A 24,982-nucleotide genomic window follows, 5' to 3' on the forward strand; every position below is an offset into this window, starting at 1 on the left:
GTGACTACATCGCGTACAAAGTCATGTTGAGACTTAGGTCCAACATCCTTGGCACAATGAAGCGTGTGGTCTCCAAATATATCCATAGGGATGTTGCAACTTGAGCATAAATTATTCTCAACAAACAGTAGGATACCCAAGCGGTAACAAAGAACAACTCTAAACTGTCTCGGCCAGGTGCATTGATTAAGCCCACTAATAAGTACGACCAATAAATAATCTTGTGCATGCTTAACTCTGTTGCACTGCCACAGAATGGAATCTCTTATAGACATAGAAAATTGGTCGCGGATTTTCTTCTTAATTGCGTCAAAGTAAGTAACCGTCATGGAGTGCATGGAAGGGAGGCAGTATCGTCGACACAATAAGAAGAAGCTAGTCCACATACCTGAATAAAGTTCTGAAGAGCCAACTGTTAAGTAGAACTTTTGTTTGTTGAGGATAAGTCACCAAGGATCACCTTTTGCACCGCAGCCGTCTGACTCTGAGACGTGAGATACTAAAAAAAAATTTAATCTTTTTAAAATACTTAATTAGTAAAAAATCTAAATTTAAAAGTTATATAAAAATAAGGGCAGTTTTGACATTAACCAAAATATATGGATAAATGGCTTTTAAGATTACCATCTCATAACCGGTTTTTGTCTTTATATGATATGCCCTAAAACATGGTTCAAAATCTCAGCATATTTGAAGAAAATTTGGTTCATGTGATTGGAAATTCTCCAACTGCATCTCTACTAGTTCATTGTTTTCTTTCGACAATAAGTGATGGATTTGGTTGTGTCAGCATATGCCAAAATAAACTTACTAAGCTCTGCCAAAGCAGAGCCGGGAAATAAGGTCCGAGTATTTTTGGATTCAATTAACACCAGACAAATTTAGGGGATTAAATATCAGGGTGTCAAGATAACAGATTACAAGATCATGAAGAAAAACTGGACAATAAATAGATTAACATCTAAAGGACATTGAAAATATAACTAGAGCTGCAGCCTCCTTCTAGAATATGTAAAAGTATGTAGTACAAGGTGATAAGAATAACGAAAAACTACAGTTTGACGAAAATATAACTATACTTGATAGATAAAACAAAAAAATGATACACTCTTCAGATTTTCCAACTATTCAGTACCATAAGAAAACACTTACTGTTCTTATAAATGCTGCAATAATTCTTAAAGAAAAGGAAATCAACTAAGAATCAGAAGGGAATCTTGAACCCTATTTTCTACATTTCTCAGCCAAACATTGAAGAGCAATCTTGGCTACCCGCCAGCATAATGAACAAGAGGTATTCGTGGAAGTGTCTGAATAGTTAGAGGAGGAAGAGAATATGTCGATCTGTGAGCAGAGAGAGGAGATGGATTTTTTAAGCTTGATACTGGAGTTTTGAAGAGATGTGATGAAGAAGAAGAAGCCTCGGCAGCAGCAGCAGTTTTTTTACCTCCTACTCCTGTCATTTTGGGAGTGGTGCAGCCAGCAAGATGCATCGGTCTTTTAGGAAGAGGAGGACGAGATCTGTGAGTAGTGGAGATAAGAGGAGAGAGATCTCTTGGTGTAGACTTGGGAGTGTTGAAAAGAGATGAGGAAGATGAAGAAGCCTCACCATCACCAGCAACATCGTTCTTACGAGTAACAACACATGCATTAACTGTGGCTGCAAGACTTTACTGAGTGACGCACCGACTCTAGAGAAGGAGATATGTTGACCACCATCAAAGTTTTTGAGTCCCCCTCGAGACAAGGCTGTTAAGAAACGATTAATAAACAAAATGAAGAAGAAATAAGCATCCGACAACAATAAGAATAGTTATTATTCATCGTCATTGTACCAAAATCAAACAAGGGATCCTTGTTTACCTGGAGAAGGTGTGTAAGTAGTGATTCTCTGTAGGGTACTGTGTATTCTTCTGCACAAGCGCTTGAATGACACCAGTGAAAGCGGATAAACTTTTGTTTATCGCCTGTTCATTAAGAATTCCAAAAATTAGTCTCAATACGTGGTGACATATGTAAACAACAAGGAAAAAAAGTTCGATAATATAAGCACCTTTGCTTCTTCTGCACGGTCCCCAATTGCGCCGCTCTCTTTGAGGTTTTCGTTGCCGGCTAAATCTATCATATTCAGGAAGCCGTGCACTTGGGAACTCTGATTAGAAGAAAAAAAACCGGCCATGAGGGTGCTGAACTGCTGATAACTATAAAATAAAAAAATAAAAACATTCAGAGAAATATACTTACCTCGGTAACTCGAGATATGTTGAGGGTCAAGACAAGATGACTTCTTGAGGATTGTTCATTCATCAATGTATGTTCCGTACACATCTGAAAGAAACAACAAAAACATTTTGAAACTGAAGACCACTGTTGTTGTCGCACAGCTTGTAAAGGAATATACCTCCTTTCGGAAACCTGTTTCAGAAAGGAGATAAATTGTTCTGGCCCAGAAATATCTTCTTCAGTGAGGTGGGGAACTACTGCTTTTCCATCTTTGCCATGACTAATTATGTACTTCTTTTGCTCGCCACTTTTCGGATCCAGCAGATCATGGATTTGTTCCTTGTATATTTCTAGCACCGTTACCTTCAAAACAAAAGAAGAAAATAACATCAGAGACACCAGCATTCCCAAATCCAAACAAATAGAAAAAGCAAATACAAGAAAGAATCACTTCAAACCTTGAGGTTATACTTCTATCCCTTGGTCTTTACAGACTGGAAGTATTGAAATATCTGCTCCACTGAACGAGGTATTATTCCTTTTTCTTCTTTATCTTTCTGATCTAAGCCACCAATCATGGTGTATGTTTTACCAGAACCAGTCTGGCCATACGCGAATATGCAGACCTATAAGCACAAAGCATACATGACACAGAGGATATCACATTGTACCAATTGACACCGAAATGAATAATGCCAGAGACATCTAACTGAGAGATTGCAAACCATGATAATAGTAAAGAAACCCCTGAAGGAAAGAACATCACCTTCTTCCCGTCAAGCGCACTCTGCACCAACTCAGATACATCCACAAAAATATCTTCTTGTTTTGCCTTGGGATCGAATACTCTGTCGAACGCAAATTTATGCAAATAACCTGATGACAACAGAATATTGCCATGCTGAGAACAATTTATCTCCCTTCTGAAACAGGTTTCCGAAAGGAGGTATATTCCTTTACAAGTTGTGCGACAACAGCAGTGGTCTTCAGTTTCAAAATGTTTTTGTTGTTTCTTTCAGATGTACGGAACATACATTGATGAATGAACAATCCTTGAAGTCATCTTGTCTTGACCCTCAACATATCTCGAGTTACCGAGGTAAGTATATTTCTCTGAATGTTTTTATTTTTTTATTTTATAGTTATCAGCAGTTCAGCACCCTCATGGCCGGTTTTTTTTTTCTAATCAGAGTTCCCAAGTGCACGACTTCCTGAATATGATAGATTTAGCCGGCAACGAAAACCTCAAAGAGAGCGGCGCAATTGGGGACCGTGCAGAAGAAGCAAAGGTGCTTATATTATCAAACTTTTTTTTCCCTGTTGTTTACATATGTCATCACGTATTGAGACTAATTTTTGGAATTCTTAATGAACAGGCGATAAACAAAAGTTTATCCGCTTTCACTGGTGTCATTCAAGCGCTTGTACAGAAGAATACACACGTACCCTACAGAGAATCACTACTTACACACCTTCTCCAGGTAAACAAGGATCCCTTGTTTGATTTTGGTACAATGACGATGAATAATAACTATTCTTATTGTTGTCGGATGCTTATTTCTTCTTCATTTTGTTTATTAATCGTTTCTTAACAGCCTTGTCTCGAGGGGGACTCAAAAACTTTGATGGTGGTCAACATATCTCCTTCTCTAGAGTCGGTGCGTCACTCAGTAAAGTCTTGCAGCCACAGTTAATGCATGTGTTGTTACTCGTAAGAACGATGTTGCTGGTGATGGTGAGGCTTCTTCATCTTCCTCATCTCTTTTCAACACTCCCAAGTCTACACCAAGAGATCTCTCTCCTCTTATCTCCACTACTCACAGATCTCGTCCTCCTCTTCCTAAAAGACCGATGCATCTTGCTGGCTGCACCACTCCCAAAATGACAGGAGTAGGAGGTAAAAAAACTGCTGCTGCTGCCGAGGCTTCTTCTTCTTCATCACATCTCTTCAAAACTCCAGTATCAAGCTTAAAAAATCCATCTCCTCTCTCTGCTCACAGATCGACATATTCTCTTCCTCCTCTAACTATTCAGACACTTCCACGAATACCTCTTGTTCATTATGCTGGCGGGTAGCCAAGATTGCTCTTCAATGTTTGGCTGAGAAATGTAGAAAATAGGGTTCAAGATTCCCTTCTGATTCTTAGTTGATTTCCTTTTCTTTAAGAATTATTGCAGCATATATAAGAACAGTAAGTGTTTTCTTATGGTACTGAATAGTTGGAAAATCTGAAGAGTGTATCATTTTTTTGTTTTATCTATCAAGTATAGTTATATTTTCGTCAAACTGTAGTTTTTCGTTATTCTTATCACCTTGTACTACATACTTTTACATATTCTAGAAGGAGGCTGCAGCTCTAGTTATATTTTCAATGTCCTTTAGATGTTAATCTATTTATTGTCCAGTTTTTCTTCATGATCTTGTAATCTGTTATCTTGACACCCTGATATTTAATCCCCTAAATTTGTCTGGTGTTAATTGAATCCAAAAATACTCGGACCTTATTTCCCGGCTCTGCTTTGGCAGAGCTTAGTAAGTTTATTTTGGCATATGCTGACACAACCAAATCCATCACTTATTGTCGAAAGAAAACAATGAACAAGTAGAGATGCAGTTGGAGAATTTCCAATCACATGAACCAAATTTTCTTCAAATATGCTGAGATTTTGAACCATGTTTTAGGGCATATCATATAAAGACAAAAACCGGTTATGAGATGGTAATCTGAGAAAAAAAAAAGATGCTTGATGGCATACCATTTTTGGACAAATGGATGGCGTGGCCTTTCTCTTCCACTGATTTGGGATATGAGATTTTTATTTGTTTACCATCATCATGTACAGGAGGTCGTACCCTGCAGAAAACACGAATGTTTCCTTTGAGTTCCTGCAGTTCAATTGCAGATCTACGGTTAGTACAAAAAAAGTGTGAAATCAAATAAAATTATAAGAACCATATTGAAATAAGTAATGTTACCAATATCTTGTTTTGAAGCTTTATTCTTAGCTTCTCTGCCTCAACAAGCTCTTTTTTGAGGGTGTCCACAAGCTTATTTCGTGACTCCAGTTCAGACTGTACCTCCATATTTTTCTTGGAAGATACCTAAAATTGGAAAGAGTCATAAGCATCAGCCACAGTGAAAAACAAAATGCTAGGAAAAGCTGACAGGATTTCCATGTGTCAATTTGAAATACCATGAATCTGTTTCCTCTGGCAAAAAGAAACTTAGACATCCTAGTAATCCAATGGTCCCTAGCAGCATGTTCAAATTTGGACTATAAGAACGCTATTTGGACTGATATGATTGGAGGCCACCCTCCTTTTGCAGTACTCACAACACAAATAGGGATGATGACTTACATCCTTGGCCATATCTCTAAAAAAATTTAAGGTTGGAATTTAGGGCAGGTAGGAGAGGGAAATTTATCAGTATTTTTAAACTACGCAATTGCCGAACCTAAAAAAAAAATCAGAAAAGGAGGTTGCCATGTCATTAGATAGTAACAATGCAACATCGGGGGAGAAGCGATTATAGTTTGAGATCAAAAACAATACTTGTTCTTGTTGAGTTCATATCTTGATAGATGAATTACAAGATTCGTAATTATTGGAATCCGGATCCTGATAATTCAGACACAACTAGATTGATCTTGATACAAAACTGTTCAACATGTTTAATATTTTTAATATCTTAATACCTTGAAATATTTTTCAGTACTTTTTAACATGTTCAGTTGTGATAAATTCTTAACGCCAGTTGTCATTATCTGACATAACAAAAACGAAACGACCATAAACCATATCTATTTTATCATGCTAGCCTTATATTTCTTATGACTTGAGCAAATTTACCTGCAATTTTCCTCTGACATCAGCTAGATCACGCTCCAATGTCTTAATCAGTAAATTTTTCGACTCCTGCAATAGAAGTATTCAGATTTTGGTAAACCTTCATACTCAATACTTACAGGAAATGATGGCTACCAAATACAATTTCAATTGGACTTTGATTTTACTGACAATTTGTCTACCTGTACAGATGATTCGCCATTGTACTTGACAGCATATGATAAACTGTTAACTTGTAACAGCAGGCGGTCTCGATCTTGAGCCATCTCTAGTAATTTTTGTTTCAGCTCTTCCAACTCTGTCCTCAGACTCATAGCTTCAGGACAAATGGATTCCCTCGCCTCAGTAAAAGAAGTAGAGGTAGAGGCCTGTGGAAACAAACAATACACATTGGTTTAGAAAAACAAGTCTGTGGACACAAACAATATGATAAGAACCTTGCCGGGAGGGGAAAATACTCGTTGGTTTAAAAAAAAAGATACAAATGAACAAATCAAAAGGTAGTAACTTACCTTATCAGCAGCACATTTGCTCTTACATTGGTGCTGACAAACCACATTTTCTGATTTGTCTCTAGCACGGAACATGTAAACATCAAAAACAAATCTGTCTATTTGGTTGAAGACCACGGCATCACCAACCCGTAAGTCTTGGTTCTTGACAAAACCAGACCATCCACCTTGAAAACTTTTAGATTTGTACTTATACTTGACTATATACTTTCCACCTTCTTCATCTTTAAGTGTGACAATCTCTTCGTGTGTGACCGTCTCTTCGTCTTTTTGTGTGACCGTCTCTTCGTTTTGTTGTGTGACCGTCTCTTCGTTTGGTCGTGTGATCGTCTCTTGGAAATGCTTTGGTATAGGCTGAAACCAAAAATAAACAATCAGAAAAAACAAAAAATTTAACTACTAAGTTTAAACCAATGGTATATTTTTGACTTACAAAAGTTGAGCGTGTCACCAAATGAGTTCGCTCTAGCGCCTTACAAAAACAGCTTTCTATAAAGTCAGGTAGCGATTTCATGAATTTAGTGGCACGGTCCAGTGCATCTATTTCTTGTTGGGTAGGAACTCTCTTTGCTCTTACACGACTCATTGCTGATGCTGATGCTGATGCTGATGCTTTTGTCATTTTGGCTTTTAAACAGAGAAACAACAACAAGAAGAAAATCAGAACCAGTATAAACACCCTTAAGATGACTGAATCACCAGTCTCCATAGGACAGCTAATGGAATATGAGACCACCTGAGATGGAGATCAACATCTCAAGTTTTTTTCTATGGTAATGACAAATGGAAACATGGTAATGACAAATGGAAACATAACAGGCTTGCTCCAATTTATCAAGGAGAGAATTTTTGCTAAAATAACATTTCTTAGCAATTAAACAGATCACTAAGCAATCAGATTAACTAAAGACACGCCCAGCAAGATGAGAGGATTATAATTATGCACAGAACAAAAATGAAATTACCATAACTTCAAATCCTAATCTATGCTTCTGCTGTTGAGTTTGTTCATACTCACACAACATTAGGATATCTCCTCTCATCTAGTTTGGTACTCTCTTTAAGCCAATACTCCAACCAAATTGAAAAAAGCATACACACAGATAGCAACAAAAAAAAAAAAAACTTATTACCGCCCTGACAAAAATACAACAAGCAACACGAAAACGCAAGTCCAAAACTAGCCTATACAAAATGCAACCTTAAATGTTTGACGATATCTATGGGGCGCATTATCATGCCGTGTAGCCTGTAGGGTATAACACATTAGATCCAATTCAATTCAGGATCAGTAATGATTAAACTCAAAACCATCAGCTAAATTACAAAAATCTCATTTTGGATTGAACTAAACACCGTGGGAGTTTTCAACCTAAACCTGATTTGTGCAGCGTAGCAACTTTGAAGATAGGTTAGAACAAAGACAAAGCAGAATCGACCTAGAATCAGCCCAATTAAACAATGTATGAGAAGAAATTATCAAAATTAACCCAAACCCAACATAGACATTCAAATCAAGATCAATTAATATGAAACAAAACCATATTATAACAATCCATTAATGAAGCCATTCCCGTTATCAAACTGTAGAGAGGTTTGAAAACCCAAATTAGAATTTACCTAACATCAATCCTTCAACTAACATATGCATTTCAATGTATTCCCCCTTACATCACATGCCAACCCATTCTATTTACAAGTCTTCATACGTAACATTTATGCAAAAAAGATAGGCGGACCGAGAGAGAAATCCCCCCAAGACATTATGCCCATATCTGGGTACCACTTATCCAGTTTTGGGAGAGTTTTTCTCTCGGTTTGTTTAGAAGGATCTTTCCTTAAACTTCCGCTACAACATGCTGACTATACCAGCTTCCACCTATGCATTGTTAACTAGACAGAGAGATTTTGAGACTCACCTCTTCAACTAAAACTTCAACTACCTTCCTTTCTTCCTTCAAAGTTTAAGAAATAGAAGCGTGCATAAAAGTTTAAGAACCAATATATCATTGTTATGAATCTCCTTTTGCCAAAATTACATTTCTTAGCAATTAAACAGATCACTAAGCAATCAGATAAACTAGAAACATGCCCAGCAAGATGGGAAGAATATAATTATGCACAGAACAAACCTGAAATTACCAATAACTTCAAATCCCGATCTATTCTTCTGCTTTTGAGTTTGTTCATACTCACACAGCATTAGGATATCTCCTTTCATCTAGTTTGGTACTCTTTTCTCGAGATATCAAAACAAACTCATAAAAATAACCCAATACTGAAACTTGTAATCAAAATCCCCAACCACTGTTTTCTAAAAAAACAATTCAAGGAAGATATAAACAAAACAATACAAACTCCGTAGATAACAACACCCATTAATTCACCCACATTCACTCATCCAAACTTTTTGTCAAACACTCAAGGATCTCTAATTCATCAATCAAAACCCTAAAACCATGGTTCTCTAAGAACAACCTGAGGAATGATGGAATCATTAAGGCTTCACATCTTCCTAGCATTTGTTAGTTAGGTCTTTTCCTCTTTTTACAACTCAATATTCACCTTTCTAGGGTTTATGAGATTGGGTACTTCGTTTCCAGTGTTTCGAATTGTGAAACGGTTTTCAGAAAATCATGCGATTCATTCATCCACATTGTTATCTAGTTCAAGAATCAATACATAAATTAGGGCCAGGGTTTTCTCAGTTTCTGCAAGTAAAATTTCGATGAAGTTCACGAATTAACAAGTAATTTCAAGCAGAAAAAGAAAAACCCTGATATAAAAAGAGAGGGAGGGAGAGAAAGAGAACTGACCTGGGTTTGAGTTGCTGATCCTGGAGCGACTTGTCTAGGGTTCCAGAGGGATACGATGAGACCTCCTATTTTCTGAATTTTGAGTTTCAGTTCTCGTTTTTCTTCGTTTTTTATTAATCTAACCGTCCCCAGATTACATATACGGTCAAATGACGAAAATAGCCTTTGTGCAAACGCACCGAGGCCCGTAGGCTCTTGTTCGCTAGCAACGACGCGACGATTAGAGAGTATATATAGTTAGGTTGGGCGTTCAGATTGAAGTTGACATATTTTTATCCTAATTACTGGATAAAAAAGGGTTATGAAATAGTAAATATGGGTTATCTCTTATCCATTTTTTGAAATCGCTAAATTACCCCTAAATAACTAGTGTTAATGATTAGTTAAATTAAGTTAATTAGTTTGTTTAAGTTAAAATCAGATTTAAGAGTTAAAATTTTGGGGGATGGGGGTGGGTGTTGAGAAGAAGAAGGGTATGTGTCAACTTTTGTTAGCTTTGTTTGTCTTAGTACTGAGATAGTGGTATGTTTGTATTTCATTGTGGAATCATTTCATATAACAGTTGTACACTGATTATATTAATATTGCTGCTTTCAGTCGAAGGTCCAGTTGGATTACGACCATTGCCAATCAGCCATTATCACTGTTACCCATCAATTGTCTCACATTCATTGCGCCCTTCACACCCATTTCCACATAACCAATGTCATGCCCATTGCCACATACCTATTGCCACACCTATTGTCGCACACCCGTCAAACGATGTGCGGTGAAACACCTATTGCCACATACCCATTGATGCACACCCATTGCCACACCTATTGCCGCACACCCATTGCCTCACACCCTTAAAACGGTGTGTGGTGACACGGTGTGTGATGAAGTGGTGAACACCCATTGCCGCGCACCCGTGAAACGGTGTGAGGTGAAAAGGTGTGTGATGAAAAGTATGCGGTGAAAAGGTGTGTGGTGAAAAGTTGTGCAATGAAAAAATACGTGGTGAAACCGTTCTTGGTGAAATAGTGAAACACTCATTGCTGCATACCCATTGCTGCTCACCCATCAAACGTTTTGCGGTGACACGGTATATAGTGAAAAGGTGAGTGGTGAAGCGGTAACTGTGAACTTTTAAATTGGATGTCGGAAAGGTTTTGAAAGCTGGTTATATTACTGGTGGATTGGTGATAGAATGAAATGATTGGTTGCTGCGGATTATGTTTCCTGGTAAGTAGTTGGTAAAGGTTCTCTATAAATATTCAATTCCAGTTTTGGTAGGATATTTGTGTAGAGATGGACTTTTTAGTACTGTGCATTTGGATTACGTTTATAAAACTATTTTGTTCTTGGTGAAATTTGTTTCTGGTACTTATTAACTAAAATGTTGTGTAATTTTATTTGAGGTTGAATTCTGGTACAGTTCAATTTAGGTTGAATAACACAGAAGAAGGCTGCTGGTTCTGAATCTGAGAAGGAGAAAGATCATGTCAATAGGTTTCCAAGTTTCCTGTTTTAGTTTTACTTCTTCAGAATTCTGATTTCAATTGCTATTTGAGAACCTATACTTAAATAGAGATAACTGGTCTTAGCAGATGATAAATGTTTGGAGGGATGGATGAAAATACTTTCGGTTTTGAGCTTGATGCATTCATTTGCAAACATGGTACTCTCTCTAATTTTTTCTTATTTCTTCAGTTGGGTACTTCTTGTACTATCACAAAATTTATATTTATTTGAGATATTGGATTTGGTATTAACAGAGAAGAAATGTTTGGAGGGATGGCTGACAATACTTTTGGTTTGAGCTTGATGCATTCGTTTGCAGACATGATACTCTTGCTGATTTTCTCTTGCTTTTTAAGTTGGGCACTTCTTGTATTATCACAGTAAGGAAAATGGTTTTCTTATTAATCAATGTCAAATTCCTGGTTGTTATTTGTAGATTTTTTACTTCTTCATTGGCTTGATTGAATGGAAAAAGATATAGAAAGCTCAATGCATTTGTGGCTGGTATCCGTGAAGTAAGTCTCCAAGTAGCATTTTGTTTGTGTATTAGTTATTCGTATTTATATCAGTTGTCCGGATTCCAGAGATCTTAATTGGGTTCTCAATGTCCAATTTTTAGGTATATGTCACTTGTGGGGATCTCATTCATCTCTGAGGATCATAATAAATCATCAGTTCTACTCCTTGTTCCTCTTATTACCCTCTATGCTGCTCCAACTGCTCAATCTCAATGCCGGAAGAAGATTCCTAGATAGATTCTGAACATGTTTGGACTTGTTCTATACGGCCTTCAGTTTGCACTTCATTATTAAAATAATAAACAACACAATATATATACAAATGTCTCCGAAATTGCTCTACTTTGGTATACAGAACACATTAGAGGCACACAAAATGCTGTCTCTTTATACTGTTGTAATATGACTAGACTAGAATTCATTTGGCCTGCTTATCTATTCTACAGAAAACCTAATTTGTGATAGAAACAGAGATATTAGTGTTGCTCTATGTGTGAGGCAGAAAGAGGGGGTCAGGGTTCTTGAGAGGGGTTTGTTTTACTTTGTAATATTGTTAACTCATAGTGAAATCTTTTAATCGTCTTTGCAGTGGACGTAGATCACCCTGATCAAACCACTTAAATCTTGTGTTGTCTGATAGTTTAACTGATTTCATAGCATGATTGTGCTTTGGAAATTAACTGCTACTGCACAATACTCTAGTGCTTATTTTTTTTGGTACCTAGCTTAGCAGCCACCCTAAATGTTTGAGACACCATTCTAGCTCCAGCATGTTCATAATCTCCAGTCTAATATTGTTTGGTCATTATCATAAAGAATCATGACGATATTTATTGGCATTCCAATCTCTGTTAGACAAAATTTTATATCTGCATTCCAATCTTTGCTAACAAAATTGTATCTTTTTTAGTATCTTAGGTATAGAAATTGCTGGATATCAGAACAAGAACTTGGCAAGTAAATGTTTCTTTACCTGATAAACCAAAGAAGAGGACTACAAATCAGAGCCAGAGAATGAGGCAAGAATCGTGAAAGGGGAAATCCTACGCACACCCAAAGTTCTCTAGCCTTTGATATTCAATGTTGTCGCACATATAAGGAACGGGTACAGAAATTGTCTCCAGAGAATCTAGATTCAAAAATTTACATTATATATTCCGTTCCGTGTGAATAAGGAGTGGTAGCCGTGGCTGATACTTGAATGTTAAAAGATCCCGACTCAAGAATTGAGTATTCAGGCTACACAGCTTAACCACTTCAAAATAAACTAAGCCCTTAAAGCTTATAACTATAGCAGTCATTTTTTTTAATACAAAATCACATCTAACGTTCTGCAGTCTTTCTCAAAATAGCCTTCTTCAATCCAAAAAGATTCATCGACTCTTAGTTATACTCAAAATAGCTTCACGTTTTAGTGCTTCAGGGTTCATTTAACCAATGCGGCAGGACATTGCGCCACTTGTCCTTCAAATCACCTGCCATTCGAGAACTCTTGAATACAGGCTTTCCCTCTAAAAGCATATCCTCCCAAGGACCAGATTTCGTAATAGTCCCCGCATGTTGCAGCAATAATGCCTATGAAACAGCAGACAATACTCCTTGTTAGTATATAGTATTTTGGAAATTTGTTGAAAACATACTGTTCTTAGTTCTTATATACCAAGAAAACATCAAATTATTGGGTACCTTGAGCATCGCTTCCTCTTCGAGCGTCCACTTCACTGTTGGTCTCTTCTTCTTTTGACAGCTTCTGCTGCACCTAGCACTGAAAAAAAGGATTATCCACATATCTATCACATGCTGACATACATATGCACTGAACTATAAGAAAGCAATTATGTTGAACATACCACAGAGTGGTGACAACAGCTGGTGCACAAGTAGGAGGAGGATGCAAGGAAGGGGGGCGATTCACTGCATTACTCTTTCCAAAATTGCCCGCTGGAACTGCCCTGCGCCCTTTTTTCTGCATTTCTTGCTTTGATTTTCTTCTTCAAATTCAGTCTGTTGTACTTCTTTTTCTTTTCCTTCTGGTATTTTCGGCTGTTCTTCATTGTTGCGCGCAACCAAAGGAAACAATCTTAGTTCTTTGTGGAAAACAAAACAAAGATGGTAAAATAGAGAGCATCAAAATTGAGTCGGTAGAAACCAAAATGGTGATTCTTATGGGACTTGAAAGGTCCTGTGAATAATTCACAGCTTTTGCATCCAACTGTACAGTAGTAGTAAGAAAAAGGACCAGTAACTTAAGAGTGGGGATTCACTCTCCGCTACAACACAATCTACGAGCACAAATCTTCATTCAAACGGGATTACAAGTGATTGTACGCTAGAAGCATACACCATAATCTACATGGGTTTTAAATGAACATTATATTATGCCAATTCCAAGCTACCAATGATTTGATTAAGGTAACGTCAATAGGATGTGCAAGCTAATTTTTTCTTGCAGGCCAATGGTTGTTTTTAGTGGATTAAAACGAGATTGATACCAGTACATGCCTAAAAATTGAAGTGAGGCACATCCTTGATTAACAAGTCCTCAGCACAAACAGTGAGAGTAGTTAGTCCTCGGCACAAACAATAGATGCACTGCTATGGATAATCAGTTATTTCAAGTCAAGAGGAAATTAGATTCTAAGGAAAATTTGGTGACAGTAAGAGACTCAACCAATCAAAACCAATTAAGTAGAAACTAAGACAGTAAAATTATTATTATACTATAATAGTATAAGCTAAGTAGACAGTGGATAAGATTCATTACGCAAAAAACCTCCATACCATTTTCATCCCTCTAAAACAGCAACTAACAACCGTAATTTAGATACCAAGACAGAGGAAAGCAAAAAGAAGACAAGCAACGAAATAAAGCTAATGATAAACAGGTAAGAAATCTCTCAAGGGGTTTGAAAATCAGATCCCACAAGTAGAAATTAAACTTAGATTTAGCAATAATACTATGAATTTTTAATTTGGGGGAAAATGAAATCATTAACAAGCAGCAGAGATTTAGTACTGTGTTAACATGAAGCAAACATACCTGGAATAATTAAACTCTCTCTAAAACGCTGGGAGCTGCTCCTCCTTTCTTTCTCCCCTTCCTCTCTAACTCTTCTTTATGGAGGATCTTACTTGTTTATATTCTAGTAATTCCTGTTAAAAAAAATAAATAAGAATAACTGTTTTTGGTATGAAGATTCTGGAGTTTATATTCTAGTAATTGTTTGTTTTTTGCCCTGAATGGCAAAATTGCGCCATTTTGTAATCATTCCCGCCTTAAATACTTGATGAATATTAATATAATTTGTAAATGAAGCTACCGAATCGCTACCTAGTACAGTTGGTTTTTGAGTTACTTACCATCTACCAAGTCAAATGGTCGACTCTCATCTAAACACAACAACAACAACAGCAACAAGAAAATCGCAAAAATCAGAATTAAAAACTTAAACAATCTTCTAATAAAACCATAGAAATACCCATAACATATTAACAGAAAATTTTAAATTAGAAAAAACGAGTAATACTCACATTTGTTTCCATAAGGTGCTAGTCTTAGTTATATCTCCTTTTTCATGTCTTCAGTTTAGCTACTTTTACTGATAAACCATTTAAACAGGAAAACAACACAATCAGAACCAATTTCATTTCACTGATACTTAGGTAAACATAGAATCAAATACCTAAAACAAATTAACAGCAAAAATTACTCACTTGTTATAATTCCCAGCACTATTCTTTGATTTAACTCGTGAAATACGCAAAAACAGAATACACTAATCAAATCATTGATTTAGATCCTTGACAGAATATCTATTAAGAGATTCTCTACGAATTCAATTTTTTTTTTTGCTAAGTCCAAATCTCTCTATGAATTCAAGTTTGTCAAGAACTTATCATGGGAAAAACATACCTTAATGAATATTGGAACTGTCTCCACATAAGTATTTACGGCAACATAGTTCATGAATGTTTCCAATAGCATACACAGTTTTAGTCAGCAATAAAACAAAAGCTAAATAGGGATATTTTATTTGAAACAAAACAAAAGCTAAACATGGATATTTTATTTGAAACTATACGCAAGCAGCAGGCTGATCAAATGCCAAACATGAAAGCGTTCTGATCATAAATTATCCCTACAGAATTTGTCCTTGGGAGTACATAATCGAGACCTGCAAAAAACAAACAAGGTACTCCGACGCCCAAGTCAGAAATCTTCGCAAAATTTAGTAGACATATCGTTGGAGTTAAGAATTCATACCTTTTTTTTACACGTATGTTGTTTTCTTCTTTCATTCAGCACAATTTTTGCTCATGAATAAGAATACAACTAAAAAAATGCCAGATTACCAATAGTCTAGTGAGCAATAAAACAAAAGCTAAACATGTTTAATTTAGTTGAAACTATACGCAAGAAGCAGGCTGATGAAATGCCAAAAAGGATAGGACTCTGCCTCATAAAACTACCTCTACTAAATTTGTCCTTGGGGGCACATAATCGAGTCCTGCAAAAACAAACAAGATACTCCGACGCCCAAGTCAGAAATCGTTGAAAAATTTAGTAAAGATATCGTTGGAGTTAAAAATTCGTACCTTTTTATTTGATATGTATCTTGTTTTCTTCTTTCATTCAGCACAAGTTTAGATCATGAATAAGAATATATTTAAACACAATGTCGGAGTAGTGAGCAATAAAAGAAAAGCCAAACAGGTCTAATTTGATTGATACTATACCCGAGCAGCAGGCTGATGAATGCCAAACAGGAAAGCATTCTGCCTCATTAAATACCTCTATTGAATATGTCCTAGGAATACGTAATTGAGACCTGCAAAAACAAACAAGGTACTCCAATTCCCTGGTCATAAGTCTTTGCAACATTTAGTAAAAATGTAGTTGGAGTTAAGAATCTGTACCACTTTGTTTTACACATATCTAGTTTCTTCTTGCATTCACACACAACGAATCCCAAGTGAGTGGGACAGGCGGAACTTCTTTGTATTTCAGTCTTATTTCGGCGTCATTTGTCTTCGTAAACAGCTTTGCGTCTCGAAACACACCTCAATTCCCAAGTAAGTGAAACGGGCGCAATTTCTTAGTCTTCATCCTAGCGCTTTTTGTCTTCGTATACTAATCTTAATATCTAAGCAGACATCAATTCGCGTAAGTGGAACGGGCACAATTTCCTAGTAATGCAGTTTTCATTTCAGCGTCTTTTCTCTTCGTATACAGCTCTTAGTCTCTAAGCACACACATATTCCTATAAGTGGAACGGGCGCAATTGCAGTCTTCATTTCAGCGTATATTGTCTTTGTATACGGCTCTTAGTCTCTAGGCAGACCTCAATTCCCAAGTATGTGAAACGGGCACAATTTCTTAGTCTTCATTCTAACGATTTTGGTCTTCGTATACTGCTCTTAATATCTAAGCACACATCAATTCCCATAAGTGGAACGGCCGCAATTTCCTGGTATTGTAGTCTTCATTTCAACGTCTTTTGTCTTAGTATACTGCTCCTAGTATTTAAGCACACACCAATCCTCATAAGAGGAACATGCGCAATTTCCTGGTATTGCAGTCTTCATTTCAGCATCTTCTGTCTTCGTATACAGCTCCTAGTATCTAAGCACACATCAATTCCCATAAGTGGCACAGGCGTAATTTCCTGGTATTGCAGTTTTTATTTCATCGTCTTTTGTCTTCGTTTACAGCTCCTAGTATCTAAGCACACATCAATTCCCATAAGTGGAACGGGCGCAATAACCTGGTATTGCAGTCTTCATTTCAGTGTCTTCTGTCTTCGTATACAGCCCCTACTATCTAAGCATACATCAATTCCCATAAGTGGAACGGGCGCAATTTCCTTGGTATTGCAGTCTTCATTTTAGCATCTTTTGTATTTGTATACAGCTCTTAGTATCTAAGCACACATCAATTCCCATAAGAGGAACGGGCGCAATTTCCTGGTATTGCAGTCTTCATTTCAGCGTCTTCTGTCTTTTTGTATCCGTATACAGCTCCTGGCATCTAAGCATACATCAATTCCCATAAGTGGAACAGGCGCAATTTCCTGGTATTACATACTTCTTTTCGGCGTCCTATGTCTTCGTATACAACTCCTAGTATCTAAGCACACATCAATTCCCATAAGTGGAACGGGCGCAATTTCCTGGTATTACAGTCTTCATTTCGGCGCCTTCTGTTTTCGTATACAGCTCCTACTATCTAAGCACACATCAATTCCCATAAGTGGAACGGGCGCAATTTCCTGGTATTGCAGTCTTCTGTCTTCGTATACAGCTCCTACTATCTAAGCACACATCAATTCCCATAAGTGGAACGGGCGCAATTTCCTGGTATTACAGTCTTTATTTCGGCGTCTTCTGTCTTCGTATACAGCTCCTACTATCTAAGCACACATCAATTCCCATAAGTGGAACGGGCGCAATTTCCTGGTATTGCAGTCTTCATTTCGGCGTCTTCTGTCTTCGTATACAGCTCCTACTATCTAAGCACACATCAATTCCCATAAGTGGAACGGGCGCAATTTCCTGGTATTGCAGTCTTCATTTCGGCGTCTTCTGTCTTCGTATACAGCTCCTACTATCTAAGCACATATCAATTCCCATAAGTGGAACGGGCGCAATTTCCTGGTATTGCAGTCTTCATTTCATCGTCTTCTGTCTTCGTATACAGCTCCTACTATCTAAGCACACATCAATTCCCGTAAGTGGAACGGGCGCAATTTCCTGATATTGCAGTCTTCATTTCAGCGCCTTTTGTCTTCGTATGCAGTTTTTCGTCTCAAAGCACACCTCAATTCCCAAGTGGAACGGGCATAACTTCTTTAGTGGAACAGGCACAAATTTCAGTCTTCATTACGAAGTCATGTCTTCATATACAACTCCTAGTCTCTAAATACACACAATTCCCAATTTAGTGGAACAGGCACAATTTTCTAGTATTCTTTATTTTAGTGCCTTTTGCTTCGTTTACAACCCTTAGTCTCTAAACACACATCATTTATTTAAGATGTTTTGTCTTTTCCACAAAAATATATATTTATTGAATTTTAGTAAGGTGATTTATTTGAGTTACTTTTTGGTTGGTGGTTTGTTTTAGTGTTTTTCATGTACAGAATTGTAAATAGGTTTAACCATATCAAAACACAATTCAGAATGAGATCGAAAATTGAGAAAATAGCGAAGAACCGATAATTGAGAAAACATTGAAGAATAGCAAAGAGAGTATAAAGAGGAGTAAACCAAATAACATTTGTAGAACGGAATTAAAATGAAAAAATAATTACTTTTAAATATCAACTTTATGTGGGAAAACATGTTTTCGATGTTTATTTAAATTTTAGTTATTATCAGTTACAAAATGATAAGAACTTCTAGTGTGTGATTAGTGGTGCATCCTTTTTTTTATATATTTGGAAATTATTTGCCTTTATTAATTTGACAAATCAAACATCCTATTAGGATACAAACATACAAGTCTGAAAACTAACCCACTAGCAAGGATTCATGAGTGATAGAGATCTTACCTTCTGCTCCATGCTAAAACAAAACCGAGGAAATGTCAAACAGATACAGGTCCCACGCGAAGACTTACATGACCATTCAACTATTCTACTGTAGCCTTGACTTTATCAGTTGAACAGTCACAAACCCTAACCTCGCTTTCCACTAATATATATCATACATGCATAAGCAACGAATTCTAAGGTTCATTGTAGTGCAACAACCAAGAAATAGAAAACAAGATTCACACTTAATAGTTAAAAAACTTCCATTATATAAGAAGTTAAAGATGCCATGTTACTTAAAATGCCTGAGCAGAAGATGCGGATAAAACACTTGTACTTATAAAGGTAGCCTGGCGGATAACCAGTAAAGCAGTGAAGAATATTATCTTACCCTCACTGGAACCATTTCTTTTCTTAGTTTAAACCACTGTGCTAGAAGGCTTTAAGTATTCATTCTTCTAGAGAGCATTGAGCTCCAGAGCTCTCAGCAATCTGGAAGGTGAGACAAGAAAAAAGATAAATACAAGGTTTTGAGGGTTTGTCAATGGAGAGAAAACAATGTACCTATAAAACATCAGGACATTAATTTAACCTCAGTGTTCATGCAGGAGTTAGACATTCATTAAATTTTACATGTTGTGTTTTATTTTTGGTAAGTAAAGTAATCTATAGAAGAGTAGCTTGAATCAAAATGGTGTCACTATAAAAACTTATATTGTAGGTCATGACTCATGAGTCTTTCGGATTCTAAGAATTACTAGTTCATTTTAGATGTGATCACTCGAGAGTTAAGATTCTTGGTAAGAAGCTATGTCTTATAGCACATGTCAGATGTCACAAACGAATGCTATATCCTACATAAGTACAACGTATAAGCCGAGAAAATTACTATTCAGGAGAAACATGTATGAGACATAACTGAATTAACCTATGTGTATTTCAACTAGAGGGAGTATCATAATACCACACATATTAATTAGCATATGACACTAGCAAATTGTATAATGGTATAATGAGATGCATGTCATAAAAAACAACTTGAGAGCTAAGACACCAATACAGTATGCAATGATAAAGCTTAGGAAAAAAAATCTTAAAACTCTTCATCGATAAGTTTAGTATTTTCAATAGCAGGACCAAATTAAGATAAATTAGATAACAATTAACTACTTACCAAATATCAAGAATTAATGGCAAACAGTGGAGATTTTCGCATTGCTGCCCACGCCTAAGCAGATTTAGCCTGCGATTCAGCCAGCCAGAAACAATTAGAATTAAAAAAAAAATGTTGCTGAAGAAAGTGGACTACACAACAGACCATGGTGGAATATTTAGAGACCTCAATAGTTAAAAGACGCATTAAATTTGTATTAGTTTTACATAAAGAGGTTAAAATTCACATCAAACTGGCACATGAGCTTTGGCTTGAGAATTACCAGCATTGGTCCACAGAAACCTTCATTATTGTCCAACTCCAACAAACTTAGTTAGGAAGTTCCAAATAACAAGCAGCTCATGGTCCAATCTAACACTCGCAACAGAACTTCCCAAGCATACATATTATGAACCTATAACGGTTAACCAAGAGAAAATAACTGAATAAGAAGCAACTTCTAACACATCTTTTAAATTGTTAGATTTACCATATAATGTTGTATGACTCGAAATGCAAGCATGATAATACAGTATAAATCATCACCGAACACATATTAATGACGGCAAAAAACATAATATTCAAGCCTCATTAGAAATGAAGATCTACTCTCTAGGTGACTTCAAATTAACGTTATATGTTGCTGCATTCAGCAATCATGTCAGTCGAATGTAGTTTTAGTGAATCCTAACCATCCTAAAAACTACTTATGTCATTGATGCATTTGAACAAACACTTTCAAGGGAATGACTGTTTTCAATACCAGTTCCAAAAGCGATCCTATGTCACAGAATCAATCGATGTACCCCCATGATTAGTAAGTAACTACAACTAATTAGCATAAAAAATTGAACTAAATCTATTAATTATTGAAAAAGAAATGGGAATTTTTCCTTTACAAAACAGACAAATAAACACTATCTAGAACCTCATAGCTACAAGTGCATCATCAGGATTAAAAAAAAATTGAAAGAAAAAAATAAAGATTACTACACTGTGAATCGAAAATCAGAAGAGATTTGTTGAAGAAGAAGAGTACCGATTTCGATTTGGAAACATACTGCTCTTCATGATGGTGCTGCAGGTTATGATGGTTTATACTGTATTATCAGATTATGTTGGTAAATACTGAGTATGATGGTGGTGAGATTTGAACATGAATCAGATTATCTAGAAGAGAGTTTTGAGGAGGAGGAGGAGGAGGAGGAGGAGATCTAGAATTTAGAGATGAGAGAGGTAAAACAGATTTCTTATCTAATATTATATGGGAGAGAGAAACAAGTGATTGTGATGTAATGGCACCCTGCCCGAAACATTGTACTTGGAAGATTCAAAATTCAAAATTTTTAGGGTTGGCGGGAGTTTAATCATGTCACTCAAAATAAACAAGGGATTTTTAATAAAGTAACCACCTTTTTGAACCATATTTAAGAAACTGGCCGTTTTTTTGAATCTTTATGTAAACTGGCCGATATTGACATTTTCCATCCCGTTTTTTTCAAAAAACGGATTTAGGTAGTTAACTGGCTACGTGGCAGTTAACCTGCTAGGTAAAAGACGACTTAACCCTCGTCTGAGTTCGTAACCAAACCAGTATCGAGTCAACTCGGTGACTCATTGCAACGGTCGGATTTGTAACGGTTGGATTTGTAACGGTCAGATTCAGCTTCATTCATATAAATTAGGCCCTGCAGAGAAGAACCATAGTATTTGTCATACTCAACAGATCAAAAAAATAAAAATAAATAAGACATGAGCCAAAATGAAGTAAACTCTCCAGGCAGCAGTAGCAGCAGCAAGGTAAGATTAAGATTAAAACAACCCCTAATTTCATGTTCTATCTGTGCACAGGGAATTCATGATCCAAAGGTATGTCCTTGGATTTATTCCAGGTGCAAATATATACCATGTAATGGTATAAGGCAACTATTGTGTTCAAAAGCAAAAGAAACAAACGAAAAAATGTTTTTGAAGTGTTGAATTCCAACCTGTCAGTACTTTGAATGGTTTGACGATGCCATCGATCCTGTCAAATGCAAGATGGTGAAATTACCAGTAGAGAATGGTTGTTACGCTTGCGGAGAATCTGGTCATTGCTTCAAAAACTGCCCACTGCAAAATCAAACCTGCAACAAAGATCACTGCCAATCAAAAATGGAGATGAAATTTTGCAAGAATGAACACAACAAAAACATAGCATACCTCACTTGTACAGATTGTGACGGTTTTAAATGGGTCTCAGATGAAGTCTTCATTGCTGCAAAAAACAGAATTATGCATTCAAGTTTACAACTTAATGCTATATGTAAGGAACTCAACAATCTGAAAATGTAACCTGCAAATGTACTAATAAACAACCATCCACTTTTGATTCAATACTCCCCCATATTCCCCTGTTAGATGGCAGGCATCAAGCTCTATAACTCCCCTGCATGCTTTTCGCCAAACCCTCAGTGCAGGTTCAAATGAGAGTGTCATGCTTTCAAAGGTGTTATTCACTGTGTCAAAAGTGAACTTAGCAAAATTCAAAATTCAAAATTTTTAGAGTTGGCGGGAGTTTAATCATGTCACTCAAAATAAACAAAAATGAAAGGGTCCACTCCAGTAACTATGATACTCAGCTTGTTCTTTTACTTTCGATTACTGCTACATTATCCTGCTGGTGATGCAACGCTGTCGCACTTCTTTCTGATTCAGGCATTGTTGTGTGACTTTAACCTGCCTTTATACAAAGTCCCATGAATGTGTTGAAACCAGCCCATTCAAATGTTTGATTTTGTATTTACATCTTTATCATTTCATGTTGCAACATGATTCCACCCAAGTAAAAGAACAAAACCGCATTTAAGTGATATACATATACCGCCATTGAGTCGAAAATAGAAATCCTTCAACCAGTTCATCACAATAAACCAAAGAGTCTTATATGTATTCATATATTTACAAAATATATGGGTGATATAGGTAATAACACCAAAGGCGGATTACATAATCAAGTCAATACTAGTACTGCTACTTTCATTTCTTTTCACGTTAACCAGAAAACAAGTGTTTACCTTGGTAGCCAAAATGAACTACATAATGCATCGCATTTTGTCCGCAGCAAGACAATTCACAAGATTATACTTTGTCTGTATTACTTTCATTTCTTTTCACAAAGTACAAGAAAACCTGACAACATCCAAAGAGATTGTGGGGGAAATTTGTTTAGGGGAAATTCATAGACATAGCCTAATGCGTCGCCCTTTTGTCCTGACCCTACGAGTCATACGACCTTTTGTTCGGAACCTGCAAGTATCTCCGTTCCTTCGTCCTTTTGTTCGGACCCTGTGAGTATCTCCCCTCGTACGCCTATCCTTCTCCCTTAGTTGTTCAGCAGTACGTTTAGGACGGAAGATATGAGATCCCAACCTCAAAATCTCAGTCCATGATTTGGTTTCTCCAGAGAGCAAAAAAGTTCCTCTCTGTACAAATTAAAAATTATATAAACTATCGTTAAGGAAGTGGATAAATGGAGATTAAATAAAACTTTGGTGCAAATCAAATCCTACCTTTAGAAAATTGGTTTCTCTTCCAGTCCATTTATTCGACCTTTTTTTCGTGGAAACCCTGCCTTGCTGTACTTCTTCTTCTTCACTTTCTTCTCCATCTCCTTCATTCATGTCTAACCCCTCATCGTCTCCCACTTCCCGGCCCTCCTCTACCATCTGCTTTGCCTCACTGTCTTCCGCTTCTCCTTCCTCCTCACTGTCTTCTACTTCTACCACATCCTCTGCCTTACTTTTTTCCACTTCTTCGGCCTCCTCCTCTACCATCTGCTCCTCCTCTCTGTCTTCAGCTTCTTCCACCAACTCCGGTAGTACTTTATCTTCATCTTGTTGCAGTTGTGTAGCTGCACCAGTAGTACCTCTATCTAATGCTTTCCGCCACTTTACTTGCCTTCTTCGTTTTTCATGCATATGTTGGTATTCTCCTAAATCTGTAAAAAAATCAAGGTTTGTATTGGTTGCATTAGCTGCAGAGATTTGGGCTATTGTAAACCTCAAGTATTATGCTGCAGAGATTTGGGTTATGCTGAGAAATAACATCAATAGTGAAATCCAATCATCAAACTCATTCTTAACCTAACAAAGAATGCCACCTTCATATATCCATTTTTGTTCTGAATCTGCAAGCCTCTTTATAAGAGTTTATAATCAAAGTACTGTCCTCTTTAAGTTTTTATCAATAGTGAACTATCTAGGAACATATTTCTGACTAACCAGAGTAAAAATACTCATATTTAGTGTCCACTAAAGTACATTGCTCGTGTTTGTAATGTATAACATCTCAGGTTGTGCCTGTCATTTTTTGTTTTTGTGGCCTCCAATCACAATGAAAATACTAGTTATCGTCCACATATAATGTAGCCAACTTAGATTTCGGTTATTGATTTGAAATGTTCATGAAAATCGTGTATTATTGTTGCTGAAATATATCCAAATGCAAACCACATACCTATACTCAAAATGCAACATCATGCCATCAACGCTGAGGCTATCATGTACGATTGCATCCATCATTGTGCCAGCCTTTACCTATATGTCACCAAGATTAGTTTCTAAACAACAACTAAAACATGCATAAAAAATTGATGGTTACACGAATGTACATACATACAACTGATGGGAAATACTAGTAAAGATTCCTTAAAAAAGTTTTAAGGATGAATAATAATAGTAATAATGCTGCATCTCTTTGTTGTTCCCTGGGAAAAATCTAAAGGTAAGATTTCTCGGAGAAAAACAAATTAATGAGTAGAACTGTACAAGTACTGAAGGTGCAGGTATCATCAGCACTTTTCAGATGAGAGATGAGAGAGACGACGGATATGAT

General features: G+C 36.6%; 3 protein-coding genes and 1 long non-coding RNA gene across 10 annotated transcripts; 1 reads left to right on the forward strand and 3 right to left on the reverse strand.

Annotated features, from left to right (window-relative positions):
- Positions 1 to 227: 227 nt before the first annotated feature.
- On the reverse strand, positions 228 to 9,519 carry LOC113322142 (kinesin-like protein KIN-14N). 7 transcript variants are annotated; one of them, XM_026570170.1, is made up of 14 exons: positions 9,402 to 9,517; positions 7,019 to 7,212; positions 6,586 to 6,939; positions 6,256 to 6,441; positions 6,077 to 6,142; positions 5,201 to 5,326; positions 4,981 to 5,110; positions 2,990 to 3,099; positions 2,682 to 2,849; positions 2,402 to 2,586; positions 2,245 to 2,328; positions 2,054 to 2,152; positions 1,864 to 1,967; positions 972 to 1,749 (listed from the first exon to the last, which is right to left on the reverse strand). In XM_026570170.1, the coding sequence occupies exons 2-9, from the start codon at positions 7,205 to 7,207 to the stop codon at positions 2,697 to 2,699; spliced, it is 1,314 nt and encodes a 437-aa protein (XP_026425955.1). In that variant the 5' UTR covers positions 7,208 to 7,212; positions 9,402 to 9,517; the 3' UTR covers positions 972 to 1,749; positions 1,864 to 1,967; positions 2,054 to 2,152; positions 2,245 to 2,328; positions 2,402 to 2,586; positions 2,682 to 2,696. The 7 variants fall into 7 exon arrangements, with proteins under 7 accessions (XP_026425959.1, XP_026425958.1, XP_026425955.1 ...); XM_026570172.1 differs by having other exon boundaries at positions 2,245 to 2,586; positions 7,019 to 7,157; positions 9,402 to 9,519; XM_026570169.1 differs by having other exon boundaries at positions 2,245 to 2,586.
- On the forward strand, positions 3,409 to 3,959 carry LOC113322143 (kinesin-like protein KIN-14G). The gene is made up of 3 exons (XM_026570177.1): positions 3,409 to 3,512; positions 3,600 to 3,704; positions 3,819 to 3,959. Exons 1-3 carry the CDS (start codon positions 3,441 to 3,443, stop codon positions 3,915 to 3,917), a joined length of 276 nt encoding a protein of 91 aa, XP_026425962.1. The 5' UTR covers positions 3,409 to 3,440; the 3' UTR covers positions 3,918 to 3,959.
- Positions 9,520 to 21,579: 12,060 nt separating the features above from the next.
- Positions 21,580 to 22,466, reverse strand: LOC113320867. Its single transcript, XR_003346326.1, has 3 exons — positions 22,310 to 22,466; positions 22,096 to 22,233; positions 21,580 to 21,795 (listed from the first exon to the last, which is right to left on the reverse strand). It is a non-coding gene; the product is annotated as an uncharacterized LOC113320867 (long non-coding RNA).
- Positions 22,467 to 23,015: 549 nt separating this feature from the next.
- Positions 23,016 to 24,102, reverse strand: LOC113323622 (cyclic nucleotide-gated cation channel beta-1-like). Its single transcript, XM_026571941.1, has 2 exons — positions 23,659 to 24,102; positions 23,016 to 23,571 (listed from the first exon to the last, which is right to left on the reverse strand). Exons 1-2 carry the CDS (start codon positions 24,064 to 24,066, stop codon positions 23,326 to 23,328), a joined length of 654 nt encoding a protein of 217 aa, XP_026427726.1. The 5' UTR covers positions 24,067 to 24,102; the 3' UTR covers positions 23,016 to 23,325.
- Positions 24,103 to 24,982: the final 880 nt, after the last annotated feature.

This window comes from Papaver somniferum, chromosome 11 (genome assembly GCF_003573695.1).
Source record: "Papaver somniferum cultivar HN1 chromosome 11, ASM357369v1, whole genome shotgun sequence".
In the NCBI taxonomy this organism is placed as follows: Eukaryota; Viridiplantae; Streptophyta; class Magnoliopsida; order Ranunculales; family Papaveraceae; genus Papaver; species Papaver somniferum.